Below are 17,512 nucleotides of genomic sequence, written 5' to 3' on the forward strand. Positions count from 1 at the left end.
GTGAGTGTGGCAATCTAAGAACAAAAGAACTTTGTTGGATCAAACCCAAGGCTATAGCCCAGCATTGTTTTGCCCAGCAGACAATGAGCACCACATGATAGCCATAGCCCTCTCCTGCTGCTGGTATTCAGAGACATACTGCCTTGATTATATTCTAGTACTAGCCATTGAATATCTTATTCTCCATCCATTTGTCTAATCTCATTTTAAAGCCATCTTAAATTGTTGGCCATCTCCACCACAGTCTGTAGAAGTGACTGTTGTTTAGTCGTTTAGTCCTGCCCGACTCTTCGTGACCCCATGGACCAGAGCACGCCAGGCACTTCTGTCTTCCACTGCCTCCCGCAGTTTGGTCAGACTCAGAAGTGTCTACCACAGATTAACTCTGAGCTGTAGGAAGTTCTTCCTTTTGTGTGTCCTGAATCTATTCCCATTCAGCTTCACTGGATAATCCTGGATTCTGGTTATTATCAGGGAGAGCATATACCGGTAAAAAAATTATATATTTTTTCCATACTATGCATTAATTTTATACAACTGTCTGTCATGTCTGTCCATACACTTCTAAACTAAGCAGCTCTGGACATTGTAATATTTCCTCATAAGAGAGTTGCTGATCATTTTGGCTGCTCTGTTCCAGTTCTACATTTTTTCTTTCTAAAAACATATATTAAGTTTTCAAATTTACAGTTCTCAAAGAAAACACCATTGCCATATGTAACACAGGAACTGGGTTGGGGTGGAGATAAAAGGAGGAAAGCGAGCAGAAGAGAAAAAATGGAAAAGGGGGGGGGTCAACAGGACAACATTCATTCACACAAAAAAGAAAACACTGAAAATCTGACAAATATGGCTGTTGTTAAGGGATGGGATGGGATAAAAGGAGATGTTTACAGTTATGAATTTAAGAAATTATTTCTACATTATTTTGAGATAAGACCCAAACTGTACACAGTGTCAAATACACACAGTCTACTGGCTCACTGCTATCCATATGAACTCACTCAAAATAATTCTAAAGGTTTACTGAGACTGGCTGGACTTACCATTGCAGAAGCCTTGCTGATTCTTCTTCAGCAAGGCACGTTCTCCTAAATGCTTGATAATTTTTGTCTTTCATATCTTCCAGTAATTTAGACATTAGGCTACTGAGTATGTAATGTTTTACACACACACACACACACACACACACACACACACACCACCCTCCAGATCCACTGTAAAATTGGTGTTACATTGACAGCTGTCCAGTCCTCTAGTACATTAGGCCAAATGACACATTTCTGTTAGATTAGCAATCCACATATGCTTTTAAAACACTTGGGTGGATACCAGCGATGTGTTAATTTTTAATTGACCAGTAATTCATTTAACTTCATCTATTGCCAACACTATTTGTGTCAGCTCTTCAGACCTACTTCCTGAAGAAGTCAGATCAGGCTATCTACCTCAGGCGTAGGCAAACTCGGCCCTCCAGATGTTTTGGGACTACAATTCCCATCATCCCTGACCACTGGTCCTGTTAGCTAGGGATCATGGGAGTTGTAGTCCCAAAGCATTTGGAGGGCCGAGTTTGCCTATACCTGATCTACCTCAATTCTTCCATGGTTAAATCTGACTCAAGAGTTGGACTATTAGATCATCTAATACAACTGCCTACTCAATCCAATCTCTCTCAGTAACATGCCAGCCACTACTACTCCTTCCAGAAAGCAAAGAGGCTTTGTGTTACCTCTTTCAATAAGAAACCAGTCTCTGCCCTTTCTCCTTGCCCTTTAATTGGGGTGAAGATTTAGAGGGTGGTGTCAATAAGAAAGAGCTTTCTGGGACATAACCAACAGCAATTACCCTGTTCAGCAAAATGAGTTTTCCTGTTTCAGTCTCCTTTGCAAACCCACTAGTAACTGTGATATCACAGGAGACATGCTAAACATAGTGCTTCTAGCCTGTTAAGTATGCCTGGGTTAAGTATTATATTTAGCCAAATCCCCTGTGAGCTGGTCCCAAGCTACTTCAACATGAAGTTTCAGTGAGGAGTTAACATATGAAGAACATTTGCCAATGGTACTGAAATATCATGCTCTTTTAAATCATGTAACATCCTGTTTTCCAAAGGCATTTCCCACTGAATGACATGCAGCCATTCATTATATCCGGGTTATATAGTATTTCCTAGTTCCTTACTATATAAGTTGGCAACCAAAAGTTGATGGATCTTGCATATGTAGCTGTATAGAAAGATGTGAATATTCAGTTTCAGACTTCATAGAATCATACAACTGTAGAGCGGGAAGGGTCCTCGAGGGTTATCTAGTCCAATTCCCTGCAATGCAGGAATCTCAACTAAAGCATACATGAAGGATGACCATCCAACCTCTGCTTAAAAGCCTCCAATGGAGAATCAACCACCTTCCAAGGCAGTCCTGTAACTTCTCTGTTGGCTTGCATTACATTGGCCTTCCAAAGCACTGTGTTACCTGCTGGAATATTTGGTGATGCAGTGACCATTCAAACTCTTCTAAGTTTTATCTGCTCTATCTATTGACAACCACTTGGTCCCCCTTGTAAGATGTTTCCCTTGGACTGATGTCCTTTTTGGACAAAAGATTCAAAGCAAATTCCAAAAGTGATTGGATTATTTCAGGCCAATCTAGATAAGAACAAAGGAAGTTGCCTTATACGACGGCTGGACCAAATATCCCACTCATCTTTCATAGGACCCTTCGTTCCCTGCTGAAAGTTAGATGGTATAAGTGATTGGGGAGTGGAGCAGACAAAAAACTAAACAAAACTTAAGGCAGGACTGAGCTTACTTTAAAGATGAGGTGGCCATTTATTTATTTTTAAGAAACAAAAAGCAAAGTTGCACCGTTGCTTCAAGCAGTGGCTTAGCAGCCTGGCATTTCTGTTGGGGGTTTATGCCCCAGGGAAATGATACCACATCATGATATAGCATCTTCCCAGGATCATTCTTTTGGGGTGTGGGGAGAGAAATGGCAGCTCTCATTAGGACCTCAGGCAATGAAGGATCTTCCTCATTACCCCCTTTTTCACTGGAAATGCCAGGGCTATCCACCTATGGCTTCTTTCTAAGTAAAAAGAATCCCCGAGAGTCTGTAGTTGTGGAAGAATGACATGGAAACAGTGTGTGCAGAACTGTTTAACCCTTTTCTTTCTTCCCTCCCCCAGTTGCTTTCCTGTACTCAAACTCACAGCTTTTAATTTCTATTTTTTAAAAAGAAGCAGCTGCAACAGCCAGCTGCTGGAGAAGAGGCATGCAATTGGGTGTCACATCTAATTTGGCCTTGAGAAGCATGAAGAACAGTAGCACAAGTTCTTGTTTCTTCTGTGTTATGTAGCCACGCATTGGCACTCTTAAGTGGATGTCTAGCCCACAGTTCCTTCATTACAGTTAATTTTGCCCATCCAGCTGCCCTAACAGGTTTCATAGCTACTGCAGGCCAGGTGGAATCCAACTGGACATCCCTCCATCCCCTTGTTCCACCAAGTGACAGTACCTGCCTTTGAGATAAAATCACAACATTTCTAATTTTGTTTTTTAATTGAATCACATCTTGCAGACTTGGGCTTGAAATCAACAACAACAGTGACATATGCATATAGTTAAAATGGAATTTATTTCATTAAACCAAAATAAAAATTCTCCTTTGTTCTTCAGGATGTGAACAACATAAGAAAAATTTATAAGGATAACTTTTCATTGACATTATAAAAATAACAAAATAATTCCTATATATATATTCTTGGTTATACATAAGACATTATAGTTTACATTCAGAACTTATTTTTGGAGACAAGCGCTATGCAAGGCTCAGTCTCTTTTTCACATGCGACCCAGTGACATCAAAGCCATTCATCAGAGGCATATTTTTGGTGTCTGAAGCTTTGTAATACCAGCCTATATAACCACCGAAATATGGCATTGTATGATTTCCTCAGCTGTGTTTATGAACTTTTAAAAACATTGTAAACCTAAGCCTATATCACTATTATATAGAATAATTAGTAGTACAGCATCAGAAATACAGTGATAGACAGGCTCTGGGTCATGCAGACTTAGGTTCGCCTGTACCACTTGTTATCTCTGATAGCAATAAGCCCTGCTTGCATTGTGATGAAAGCAAGGATGTGTGTCATTCCTATGTCCTACAAAACTAACACTTCATGGCCACACTTAAGACAAAAAAGGGACCACTAGTCCCAGCAATGTCAAGAGTACTTGGTGATAAGCTCAAACAGACAAAGGGCTCTGTGAAGAGCTTTCCTTTCACAAAGAAACAGTGTTTAAAGCAAGTCCAGCTCCTTGATATAGATTCTTTTCATTTTTTAAAAAAGCATAAAGATATGTTCGTTTTATAAAGGGCCTCAGTCTCATTTTCAGCTTCATTTTCAGTTTCATTTTCAGGGTAGAAGCCTATATTTTCATTTTCATTCAGTTTCAGTTTCAGGGTAGAAGCCTACAATAAGCCTCCATTTGTTGTGAACAGTTTGATACACATTCAGATTGTGCGCCAGCCATGTTCACAGGTACGTCAGTCCAGAAATGTTAAACTAAGATAAGAAATCCTGCTCTGTCGATAGACAAAACACACGATTGTGTGAATTCACTTTTGTGTGGCTGAAGACATGTGTCTCTGGACCAAGCCAGATTTATATTAAGTGCACAGCTGTTACTGAAAATGGTAACTGAGGTTTTAGGCACCATCCTCCTGTCCATGACATCTAGAAGAACTCAACTGCATTCTGATGTCACAACGCCACTTCATGTTGTTGGCTGCCACCTGGAAGTGGGCAGAAACATGGTGTGTCATGATCAAATCAGTAAGTTCTATTAAACATTATGGAAGGGGAGCTAAACATGTGGTTGCAGCAGATGCACTTTTGCTAGATTATCTGTTTGTGCCTTCAACAACTATTCCTTATGAATGAAGCACAAAGGTAAAATAAATAAAACCTGGGTATTTTAAGATATGCTGAGCCACTGCACAAACTATTCATGCTCTACTACTGAAAGCACCTTGAGGCATCTTTAGAGGTGCACAAATGCTGTTCACTTTTCTAGAAATCTGATAAAATTACATAATTTAAAAGATCCACTTTAAATGCTGCTCTGTTCATGTAAGAGGGGAGCAAATATTGCCAACTCCTTCCTCCATCTGCAGCCCCACAACGTATCTCACAACACATCCAAGGCTCCCCAGTCCCTAGGAGCAGATATGCAAAGGGAAGGGAGAATCAAGAAATCCCTGTTCTATGAACTCTGTTCTGTTCACGGAAATAATAGAAGTTCAGATCAAAGCACATGTATTTGGGAGTTTCAAGTTCCAGAGTGGAATATTTCCGTGAGTCTAGGAGACAAATTCTATAGTACATTTGTCTTATCCTTGCAAGTATATGACTTCCAGGTTCCTTATAATGAAATACAAGGACAAAAGGATCTGCTCAGATACATGGAGACTTTGTGGATATTTTTAAAAGATTCTCCAACAAATGAGTACGTATTTCTAAAAGATGCAAAATAGAATATTATAATCACTAGAAGAAATCCCACAAATGTATGCGAGATGAGGCCTCCTGTCATGGTGGTGAACTATTATTTTGATTTGGATACTATATTTTCTATTTCTGCAAAAGACCACTGACATGTGGTTTTTAAGGTATTTACTTACAGACTGACCATAACTTGGTTAAACCAAAGTATTTGCATAAGTCAAATCAGTTCCATGGATCGGTGTGTGTGTGTGTGTGTGTGTGTGTGTGTGCATCAAAAGACCATGAAGTTCAATTCAAGAAATTCAGCCTAACTGGTTTGTGTACCAGGCAGTTGAAAACCTACCAGATAACTTAGCACCATTAACTAAATTTACCATACTGTTGGTAACAGACAAGAATTATGCTATATAAAACAGAGCTTAGTCAAAAATGCTAGTTAAAAAGGGCAGCAGTTCCAATAGCGTAGGCAGCAGACAAAGCAAGTGTACTGGAATAAAGGAGCTTGCTTCTTTTGCAAATCAATCCTTTTTAAAGTGCTGTGTTGTTCTTTGAACATACACAGCTTAAGACATCTTGGACAAATCTGATTTGGGGAAAGGCAAGATGCTGAATCTGGACTACAGTAATTTGCCCCAATTCGGCAGCGATCCCTTGCTATATTGGGACCTATATGAACAGATCAGATGCATGTGACTCAGAAGAGTCATTCAAGGTGATCACCATTGACACTCTCTTCTGGATAGTGATGCACGCTCCCAGCATTCTTGAAATACAGGTAGGAACTGTTATCTTCCAGGTGCACTCAACAATCCTTGGATCAGAACCACTATTATTTAAGTATTAGCTCCAAAGAATTTGATGACATTTAAATAAGTTTTAGTTGGTATTAAGGCCAAGCAGAATCAAGGAAGGAATAAACCCAGCCTATGACTGTGTCAAACAATCAGACAACCAGGGATAAAGTGAAATACTCATTTCTATCAGAGATTCCCCACTAAAAGATGCTAAACATCTGAAAAAACTCAGCTGTGATTCTCTCTGTTTCAAGTGTATGGGCATACAGAAGACAAATTACAGAGAAATCTCAGTAAGGCCAGAGATAAGTTATAGCTTTCAAGACAGAGAGGGAAATGGTTTGAGAGATGCTTTGCTTCCCCACTGTATATACACATTCTTTTGTCTCTCTGTCGCTTCTGGTCAACTAGGTTCTTGAAATAATCCAGTCTCTAAAACCTGCTTCTACTTTGGTAAACAGAGGTAAATTCAGCCATTGCAAGAAGCAACCCCTCCTCCAAACTTTCCAGTCTCTGAAAAGATTATTATCTTTAGCCTAAAAAAAACCAAACATGTAAACTCATAGCACCCATCTTATTTATGGGATCTGGGTGCTCTAGGCAAATATAACACAAACATTGTAGGAATACTGTTCTTTATATATACTGTATGCCCCACTCTGTGGATGGTAATAGTAAACAAGATAGTAACACAGTACTAAGTTTGTGCGTTGTCTTCAAAGAAACAAAATGGAGGTCTCTGACTACCATGAAGTTGTCAGGAAAAGAGGTCACGAGTAGACGGCATCATATGGATCAGAACTCTGTGCTTTGTACCATCCCATAGGCTTCATACAGCTTGTAGAGAAGCTCCTTTTTTTCTTTCTCTGGCAAGAAGCTAGACTTGGCAGCATTTATGTTCTGCGAAAATTGGAACAAACACAGAAGTGAAGCTCAGCAAGTAGAATATTCTGCTTGTGTCTTAGTATGCATTACTAGCCAAGTCTAAGTGAAAGTAATGGATGCAGTTTCCAACCCTACATTTTCAGCTTTTCGTTAAGTGGGAAAATGACAGCCTTTTAAAAACAGTCTTAGCTTAGCTGGGATTAAGTCCCGCTACTCCTGATTAGACATGCAAAGTGGAGCACTTTAAGAAGCACACACAGTCATATTCCAGAGATCTAGTAATCAGTTGATGCAACACTGTGTTATGCCAAGTGAGAGCAATGATCCATCTATCTATCAGGACTAGTGAGGGCTCTATGGAATCAAAGGTAGCATTTCCCCAGTGCTGCTCCTACCACAGAACTTTTAAGTAGAGATTCCAGGGATTAAAGCTGGGACCTCCAGCATGCAAATTATTATTACCAGATTTTTCTACCACTACTACAAAACTTCTGTAATCACGATCACACGCAAGGAATGGAGCATTAGAAATCAGAGAGGTTCCTGGTGGGAAAATCAAAGTTTCAATCACTTGGCCCACTTCTCATTCCAGCGGCCCACCATCACTGCCACCAGCTCCAAGGGAAACCTAAGTGTGCAGAAATGCACATGGTTCTCTCCTTTCAGTTGTCCATGCCTAATATACAGATGTCGGGGCTGCGGCAGGGGAAAGCTGTGCGACAAAGCAGTACAGCCCTGCTCCCTGATGGGATGGGGGATATGCATTGGCTTATAAATTAAGGACCCATTAAAAATCAAACAAATGTTTTCCTTGCCTGACCAATTTTATGCCTTTGCTGGTCATTCCTATGCTATGGGACATGTCCAAGTTGCCAGTGTTAGGGTTCTGAGTTTCTAATACCTTTCTCATTACAGCTACAGTGGTACCTCTGGTTACGTACTTAATTCATTCCGGAGGTCCGTTCTTAACCTGAAACTGTTCTTAACCTGAAGCACCACTTTAGCTAATGGGGTCTCCTGCTGCCGCTGGAGCACGATTTCTGTTCTCATCCTGAAGCAAAGTTCTTAACCCAAGGAAATATTTCTGGGTTAGCGGAGTCTGTAACCTGAAGCGTATGTAACCTGAAGCATATGTAACACGAGGTACCACTGTACAAAGGTTTATACTTCTCATTTGTTCTCATATTACTGTCTGTGTCAAAATGACTTCAGGTCTGGGGCATTACGCAGGGATCATAGACAGGAACAAGTGGACTCCCAACCTGTCCTCATGGGGTGACCCTTAGCGGTAAGGGCTCACATTTCAACCTCTTTAAACGGCTGGGTGGTCCCTGCCACATCTCCTGGTTAGTCTCCGTAGATGAGAGAAGCAGACTACACTATGAGCTGCCCTATGTTAGTGGCCTTCTTCCCCCCAAACTTCTTACCTGCCAGGCTGGTGTGAACCACTGGCAGCAAACCATGGTGATGCACAAAAGTTGGAGCCTTGTGGGCTTATTGTTCAAACTAAAATACTGCTCTGAGAGCGCAGCAATGCAAGCAATAGATGGTTCCGTGTTTTGACTTCCAGAAGCAGTTTAACTGCTGATCTCTGGAAGCAAGAACCTATCACCTCATTTTTTGTAAAGTGCCAGATATGTTGGTAGTGGTGCTACATAAATAACATGTCATATGCTGGCTTGTTGGCTAAACGATGTGGTGACTCAGCACTCTCTTTCCTCCTGACATGTAATGTGCCTGCCAAGATGAGTCAACATTTCTCCAGAGAGATTGTAAACGGAGATTGTTTTTCTGGCTTGTAGTGAAACTGAGCACTTGTCTCCATTTGCATGCCTTGTGCCTTTGTTTTCATAAGTCAAACCCTAATATATTTTCTGCATATCCACATGCTTTCTTCCTACATAGTTCTTCCTTTTTATGGGCACAGTGTTTAAAATAAACAATTATATCCATGCTCCCACATACCAAGTCAACAAGGCTCTTGGGGTGAATGGGCAGATATGTGCCCATTTTTTAAAAAATGACTAAGCAAAGAACTGACAGTTCTGGAAAAGAAGGAAGAAGGGCTGAATGGGTGGGTAAGTAGAAATTCAGCTAAAAATGGTTTCAAGAATGGGTGAGGAAACACTCCAGCTATGAAGTGGGGAGGAGGACAATGGCTGCAATAAAGGACACTGTGTCTTGTAATAAGCACTTGAATGAGTATATATAGAATTACTCTTCTCAACAACTCCTTAATGAGTTAAGAAGCACTCCACTTCCTGGTTATTTTATTATCTGAAGTAAGGAGCTAAATCTATCAGTCAGAGCATGGGTTGAAGTGCATCAGTGCTTTACACAATGACAAAGTTTATGAACATATGCAGATACAGATTGTGAATTAAGATGTCCATTTACAAAGCAGTAACCTTTCTGCAATGGTCTTATAATTATGTGGTGAGCTGACTGACTACTGCGCCTGTCTATATGGCGTTAAGAATCTCACCATACCTCTACAATGTAGAGTTGTGATTTGGTGCAGGTGTGGGGTACAATTCACGGAAATGGACAGGCTGCAGATGTGGCTCTATGCCCATTATGGTGAGCTCCTATAAGGCCATTTCTGTTTTGGAGAAGTAACTTTGAGAAGATTTACTTTGGCTGCAGATCGAAGCACAGCTTACTTGGAAGTCAGCTATTCTTTCAAAGCAAAGATGTTTAGGATCAAGCACAACCAATGCAAAAAACCGAAACCAATTTACCAGCCTCTTGAATTCTTCCTCAGTGAAGCCCATGCAATCACGAGCTATTTTGTAATCCGTGTTAACTGTGGAGTTGAAAATGAGTGGATCATCCGTGTTCAAGGAATAATTTGCTTCATCTTTCATAAACCTGAAAAAAGCAGAATTGAAAGAACATCAGGTTTTTTTAAAGAGTATAATTTGCATTTTCCTCGGGGGGGGGGGAAATATAGTGAAGCCTGTTTTCTATCCCACTTGTATTGAGCCTCCTAGACAATTTCCATTAAACTACAGTCCAAACACCAAATATACTTTTTATTTATTTTTCACTGTACAGTCATACCTTGGGTTACAGACGCATTGGGTCGCACGATTTCAGGTTGCGCATCGCACAGAACCCAGAAGTACCGGAACGGGTTACTTCCGGGTTTCGGCGCTTGCGCAGAAGCGCTAAATCGCGACCTGCGCATGCATAGATGCGGTGCTGCGGGTTGTGAACGTGCTTCCCGCACAGATCACATTCACAACCCGAGCGTCCCCTGTACAATAATGTGACATGATACAACACGTTTCAAGTAATCCGCAGAAAATATCACAGGGGGAGAAATCACTAAAAAATGTTTTATCATACATCAAATCATATTACGTTTTCTCAGATCTTAAGAATAATATAAGATCCAATGTATATTTTCTTGTCATACTGTGTTACTTTTCTTTGTTATAGAAAAGACAAATTAGATAAAGTGCTAACTGAATGCTCTAGAAGGCAGACGGCTTTCTCAGAAGTGGCATCCTCCCTGTGGAACAGCCTTCCTTCAGATGCCAAGGAGATAAAGAACTACACAACTTTTAGAAGACTTCTGAAAGTAGCCCTGTATCAGGAAGTTTTAAATGCTTATTATGTTGCTATATATGCTGTAAGCCACCCAGAGCAGCTGGGAAAACCCAGCCAGATGGGCAGTGTATAAATAATAAAATTATTATTATTATTAGATGGCAAACTGGGAGGCTTAAACCTCATGGCTCGCCTCAGTATTAGGATTTGAGCTGATAACTGGGTAGTGATTTTGATCCAATAAGTGAGAAGTAATGTCAGAATAATTAAATAAAAAAAAACCCCAACCCAAATCCTTACCTTACTAATGGATGCTTACAGAAGCTGGTTTGGCATGCACTAGTGAGGTGACTAGACCAAGGACAGATCTGTATATTTATATAAAAAACAAAACAGAATCAGTACACATCCCCTTTAAAATACCTATGTTCATAACTCAGAAATGCTGGGCAGTGGCTGTCAGTGAAGGGAGAATATACTGAGCTGGATGGACTAATGGCCTGCCTTGATACAAGGCAGCTTCCTCTGTTAATATCAACTGCAGCTATTATCTGGTTCACGTAACAGAGTTGGAGACTTGAAAGACATTCCATTACCTCGAAATGCATATTTTCTTCCAATAGCCGTTTATATAGACTTTCATCTTCCAAGACATGGTAGCCATGGCCAATTCGCTCTGCCTTTAGGATGTTGACTGCCTATAATGAAAGACAGGGAGTGGTGGGAATGTAGAATCAGCTTTTTGCTAATTAGGTTACTCACCTTTGCACAGTTCACGATAACTACAGCCCACAGCATTAAAGTGAGAGCAGCTCTATAAATTGTTTTGAGCTATTACTCCTATTATATAAGGTATACTTATCACAGTCTGCTAAAAGCTTATTTAGAAACACAGCCATACTATGTATGGCACAGGCCTTCTGGAGACCCCCCCAAAAGCCTTGGATTGTAATATTTAAAAAAGTGGGAGACTATGGTTTAGTTTGTCATTACATGAACAAGCATTGGGCTCACACATTCCTTCCTCTCTTTATGATCTCCAATGCACTGTCTTTTGCAAATAGCAATAGTTGTCTTACCTGAAAGATTAAGCTATGTAGCTTGCACTCAAATCACAATCAAATTCGAGAGATGGGTGGAAGACAGAAATTAAACACCTGGTATAACTTTTTTTGTCTTTTTACAGAAGTGGGTGCAGCTCTGTTTGCCTCTCCTGAGTGGATTACTCCTGTGAAATTACACCACACAATGGTGGCTTTTTTTTTTTTTTTAAAGGAACAGTTTATAACTGTTTTGATTTTTTGTAAGAATTAGATGAAGCATACATGCATGTTTGCCCCTTGTGAGGAGACGAATCCCACCAAATCTCAGAAGGGTAGCTGCAGAAATCTTCTTGCAAGGGCAGCTCTTACAGTTTGGGGTGTGTGTAACAAAAAAGAGAGGAATCATTTAGTCTCCCTTAGCATCCTGTGGTCTGAAAATTGCAGATATGAGAGGTGGCTCTAGGTAAAAGTATCAAAATTGCACACAAATTGGTCTAGCCATTTTTTAACTAGGCACCTTTAAAGTTGAATGGAAGGGAGAAAGAACTAAATAGGATTCACTTTCCACCCTCAAGACGATGGAAATGGAGAGTCTAGGTAAAATTGTTCCCTCTGATTACAAACTTGACCTATCAGTCACAACAGAGCTCTCCTTCCACCCTCTCTCCCATCGTTCAGATCATACATTCTACAGTTTGCTGTATATTCAGTGTCAATTGTCAGCTTTTCCAATGACACAACATCCTTTCTTTTTTTTGTCCTGCAGTACAACTTCTTACCTCCTTGACAACCTTGGGTGGCCCAACCTCACCAGCATGGACAGTTCGATGAATGCCATATCTTTCAGCTTCCTGAATAAAAGGAAACACAAGGAAGAGAATAAAAACTGACTGGCAAATGCTAGAGATCCATAGAATTTCTCAAGGTAGCATTTGCTACCTTATCTTTCTTTGGCTGTAGTCTAAGTAGAGCTGCTAAAAACTGGAATATGCACAATAGAAAAATCTGCTTAAAATTGGTATTTCTCCCGAAGAGGAAAATTTGTTATTTTATTAAAATACATGTAAAACTAAAGATTGTCACTTTTTGCTTCACAACAATCATGATAAAATGTGTAGCAAAATACCACTTAATGCCAAAATAGGCTTCAAAGTGGTTTACAAAATATAAAAAACACAATAAAAAACACAATTACAGCATTGTTAAAATACCCAATAAAACCATTCCATTAAAACATAAACATGTGGAATTAAACTATGCAAAAAAGCTCCTTGGAGATTAAAAAAAGGAGACTGCTTGAAAGTTCTTGGGCATGTCTTCAAATGCTGGTGGAATAACTTCATTGTAGCCGAAGGTAACAATGATACCAAGATTTTTCAATAAGCCTAGCAGCAGTACATTTCCTTCCCTATCTCCTTCCCACTTTTATGTGTTCTGGCACCTTTCCTCCACTCTTTCCAGGCATGGTCTGTGCTTTAAATCTTCGTGTCTGAGCACACGCACAACCTCCGAGTTTTCCCTGAAAAAACCCACTCTTTAAATCTTAATTGGAGGAAACGGCAAAACACAGAAAAACTGAATTGACGTGCTAAAGTGCAAGTTTCACAGGGAAAGCTGTGCAGGTTGCGGGGCAGTGGCAAATGCTTGGACAAAGAGGTTTTAAGCGTGGATCTGTGCCTAGAAAGATTGGGGCAAAAAGTAAGCATGGACAAGCTTTTAGTCTGGAAGAAAATGTATTTCCCTCATCCCAAGAGTCTTAAGTCTTTCACAGCAGAGCCTAGCATCAGTCGGTGGCACCCAAGAGTCCTTGGCTAAAACTGGTGGAGCGCCTGTATAACCTCTACCCCATGTATAACTGTTCACATGGTTGATTAAAAAAAACAAACAGCAAAAGCATATTGATTTATACCCGAGTAAATCTACAGAGAGGAGTAACTACACCAATCTTCTATTTGGAAAGCTTTAGCCAGACATTTCTTATCTCTAGTCTCAGTCTGTGACTGAAGGTTTGCTAGCAGTTGGGATTAGGTTCTCGTACCTGTAGACCAGTCCCGTTTTAATAAAAAGATGTAGCAAGTTTTACATGAGTGCATGATAATAAAACCCTGGAATGGGAGTCTTATATGTTGTTCTTCTCAGATTGCATGTAAGGCAGGCACTGAGGGTTTTGAACTACCCAGCTCCCCCCAATCCTGTTCTTTTGGCTCCTTACTCATATCATCTGAACAAACCTCATAAGCCTTCCGATGATCTGGGTAGGTCTCAGCATTTATCAACTCATCGCCAGCTAAGTCTATAGCAACCACTGTATCATTCTTATACTTCTTACACAGTTCCACCACTTCCAGTGACCAGCCTGGAAAGAAAAGCACAACAATCTTGTAAGGATGCAGCTGAGTTTCTGCAGCTGCCAATGACATACACACACACACACACACACACACACACACCATGTATAGGAAAATATTTGGCATACAAAAACATCACTTTGTTTTCTAGAGTTTCCCTCCTTTGACAAGGCCTTCTGAGAAGATCAGGCAATTGTTGGTAAGGTAAAAAGGTAAAGGACCCCTGGACGGTTAAGTCCAGTCAAAGGTGACTATGGGGTTGCAGCGCTCATCTTGCTTTCAGGCCAAGGGAGCCGGCATTTGTCCACAGACAGCTTTCCAGGTCATGTGACCAGCATGACTAAACCACTTTTGGCACAATGGAACACCGTGATGGAAGCCAGAGCGCATGGAAATGCCCACCTTGCTTTGATAGAGAACAATTAAAAAAACACACACCATGATTCTATAGAAAGAACATTATGCAGGCCACTAAGCTATCCAGAATCAGAGAAAAATACAAATCCTAAAATGGTCTCCTGTGAAAAAAGTAAACTTGCAACAATAGCTATTTTTACAAAAGCTGTGAAGTCCAGAGGTCAGGAGTTCAGAGAATGCCAAGCATCTGGTTAGGTGTGATTTAATTGGGTCAGCTGCTAGACAAAATAGAAAGCAGATGGGAAGATAAATATAAGCCTCTTCTAAAATACTGAGGACATCTTAATAGTGTGTGTATGAGAGGATGGGGAGGAAGATTTGCGGTATAATTGCAAACATTGCTGGAAAGCAGTTTCTGCCAGAACCCTTTCCGTTTCTTGGTTTTCAGCAACTCTAGTTATGATTTCATAGAAAACTGTAAGTTTGGCATGCAACCAAACTCAGCAAACACTCTGGATGCACCATGATTTTTTAAAAAATCTAGAATCCCATCAATTATTGCATTACTCTACTCACTCCTTCGTGCATGGACCACTATAATTTATGCATGATTACAAGTCGGAGAAAAATGACACACTGTATTTCATTGATCCAAGCCAAGGGTTCCCAAACTGTGGTCTGTGGACCACCAGTAGTCCAAACTTCATTCAGACAGTCCATGACATGTCTGGATTTGTGGCTGAAGACAGTTGAAGATGGGAGATGGCACACCCATCACATTAAAATTTCACACTGATTTTTAACTCTATATTTATTGTGTCTTTTATTTCTTATATATTGTATTTTCTTGTATTATTCTATGGAATTCAAACTGAAATACAATAAACAGGGTGCACCCGGGGTGTTAGCTGAGTTTGTTTGAATGCAACGCAGACAATTTTTAAGAAATAAAAATATAACTGGTTTCCCTAAAAGCCAATTAATGGGAAGTGTTCTGACAGAAGCTGTTTTCAAGCACTGTTTACAGGTATACAGTACAGTGGTGCCTTGCAAGACGAAATTAATCCGTTTCGCGAGTCGCTTCGTCTTGCGGTTTTTTCGTCTTGCGAAGCATGGCTATTAGCGGCTTAGCGGCTATTAACGGCTTAGCGGCTTTAAGATAAAGGAAACAAACTCGCAAGAACTCGCAAGACGTTTCGTCTTGCAAAGCAAGTCCAAAGGGAAATTCGTCTTGCGGAACGACTCAAAAAACAGAAAACCCTTTCGTCTAGCGAGTTTTTCGTCTTGCGAGGCATTCGTCTTGCGGGGTACCACTGTACTGCATTCTCTCTCTCACGCACACACCCAACTTCAAAAAGCAACACCAACAAACTTTCTTTCTTTCTTTTTTACAACTGAAGACGTCCAAGTAATTGCTATATTAGTGAATCAAATGTAGTTTTGTTTAAATATTTTGCTTTTTATTGTACCACTTCCTAAGTGCTCTGGGTAGACAACTGTTCAAGGAAAGCAAACCATCAAAACTAATCAGCTAATTAAAAAAACAGTATACAGTCACTCTAGATCTTTTCCGCCTTTATTATTTGGTTATTGAATACCAGCTGAAACAGGAAGGTATTGCATCGTTCACGCTTAGACAGACTTTAAGGCAATGGGAGGTTTACAGCCTTTTAACCCAACAAGAACACCTCTTTGCATGTTATTTAACGTAGGCATAGAGGACAGTTGGTCTTCTATCTTAAACATTAACTTCAAAGGTCCATATAGCGAAATATGTCTGCTGTTGTCTAATCTAAACAGCTTCCATGCTTTCTTACGCTGAAGCGCTATCCCTGCATTAAGGTCATGTATATCAGAGTGTTTGAAAGAACAAGGGGAAGGATATCTCATTATCTAATCTGTAACTGCAAAGGTTCTTTTCATTATTGCCCTGGGCCAACCGCAAGGAAAATAAAGGAGCAGTGAGTTCAAATATTTTCTTCAGGCAATAGTTAACTTATAATTGAGACTTGACTGTTTAGGTCAGACTTTATTGGAGAGGACCTCCTCAAGAAGATATCTTCAGGAGATACTCACAACTGCTTCCTATTATTTATTTTTTTACATTTGTTAGTCAATTTCCTCTAGACATGCTTGTTACCACATAATTCCATAGCTGGCTTGAAAGCAGTATTATTGCTCATTGCTCAATTATAGTTCTGAGTAAGCACAGGGTTAGCACAGAAGTCACAATGGAGTTAGTTATGCAAGTGACTATATCTGTACTGCGGATTATCTTGGCCCTGAACTTGAGTCATTCCAGCCACAATGCCAATCATAATATCAGAGCTGTCAGATTTCCACACACTAACAGGAAAGTGTGACCCTTTCCTTATAAAGCAGTGGATTAACTCTGTCCTGACAAGTCTCAGTATAAATGCCAATACATTTTCAGAAGCTTAATATGGAAATCACTTAATCAATAACCATAGCAGTCAATTCTGTGACTTCCAGCTGTGAGCTAAAAGGAAGGCACGTTTGATCAACTCCCATCTGGAATCAACTCCCACTGTGATCAACTCCCATCTGGAAACCTATGTCCTGACTATGGAAGGATGTGCGGATCCAGAATTGGCCTCAACAGTCCTTTATGGACACACTATTAAGACCATATTCATGGAAGACAATCCTACTCAGCTGCAAGTGATCACCAAAGAAGAAGCAGCATCTGGTGAAGCAGCCAAAGCACTTCAGGGTTCAATCCTGCCCATATCCGAGGTTCAAATGTGGAAGAGCAGAGGGATGATCACCCTCCAGCAGATCCAGCCCTGCCAGTGATCCTGAGGAGGTTGCCTGGGTTTCTGGCTGGCTCTGCCATGTAAAACAATCCTGCTATCAGGAACAGTCAATTCCACGAATATCTCAACGGAACCTTCCATCATCATATTTGCCTTGTCTAAACTGAGCTTCAAATTTATTCATCCACAGCCATCCATCACCCATTACGGAGGATGCACCTGGTTCAAATGAAAGGGAG

General features: G+C 40.4%; 1 protein-coding gene across 3 annotated transcripts in view; it reads right to left on the reverse strand.

Moving 5' to 3' along the window:
- Positions 1-4,973: 4,973 nt before the first annotated feature.
- ADA (adenosine deaminase) overlaps positions 4,974-17,512 on the reverse strand; it is a 31,142-nt gene continuing 18,603 nt past the window's right edge. For all 3 annotated transcript variants that reach the window (XM_083447049.1, XM_083447050.1, XM_083447048.1), the window contains 6 exons: positions 14,023-14,147; positions 12,571-12,642; positions 11,345-11,446; positions 11,049-11,116; positions 9,935-10,064; positions 4,974-7,208 (listed from right to left, as the gene is read on the reverse strand). In XM_083447049.1, the coding sequence (XP_083303175.1) occupies positions 7,104-7,208; positions 9,935-10,064; positions 11,049-11,116; positions 11,345-11,446; positions 12,571-12,642; positions 14,023-14,147 (602 nt within the window). In that variant the 3' untranslated portion in view covers positions 4,974-7,103. The remainder of the gene's footprint in view (positions 7,209-9,934; positions 10,065-11,048; positions 11,117-11,344; positions 11,447-12,570; positions 12,643-14,022; positions 14,148-17,512) is intronic.

Source organism: Podarcis tiliguerta (assembly GCF_965153285.1).
Source record: "Podarcis tiliguerta genome assembly, chromosome: 6".
Classification (NCBI taxonomy): Eukaryota; Metazoa; Chordata; class Lepidosauria; order Squamata; family Lacertidae; genus Podarcis; species Podarcis tiliguerta.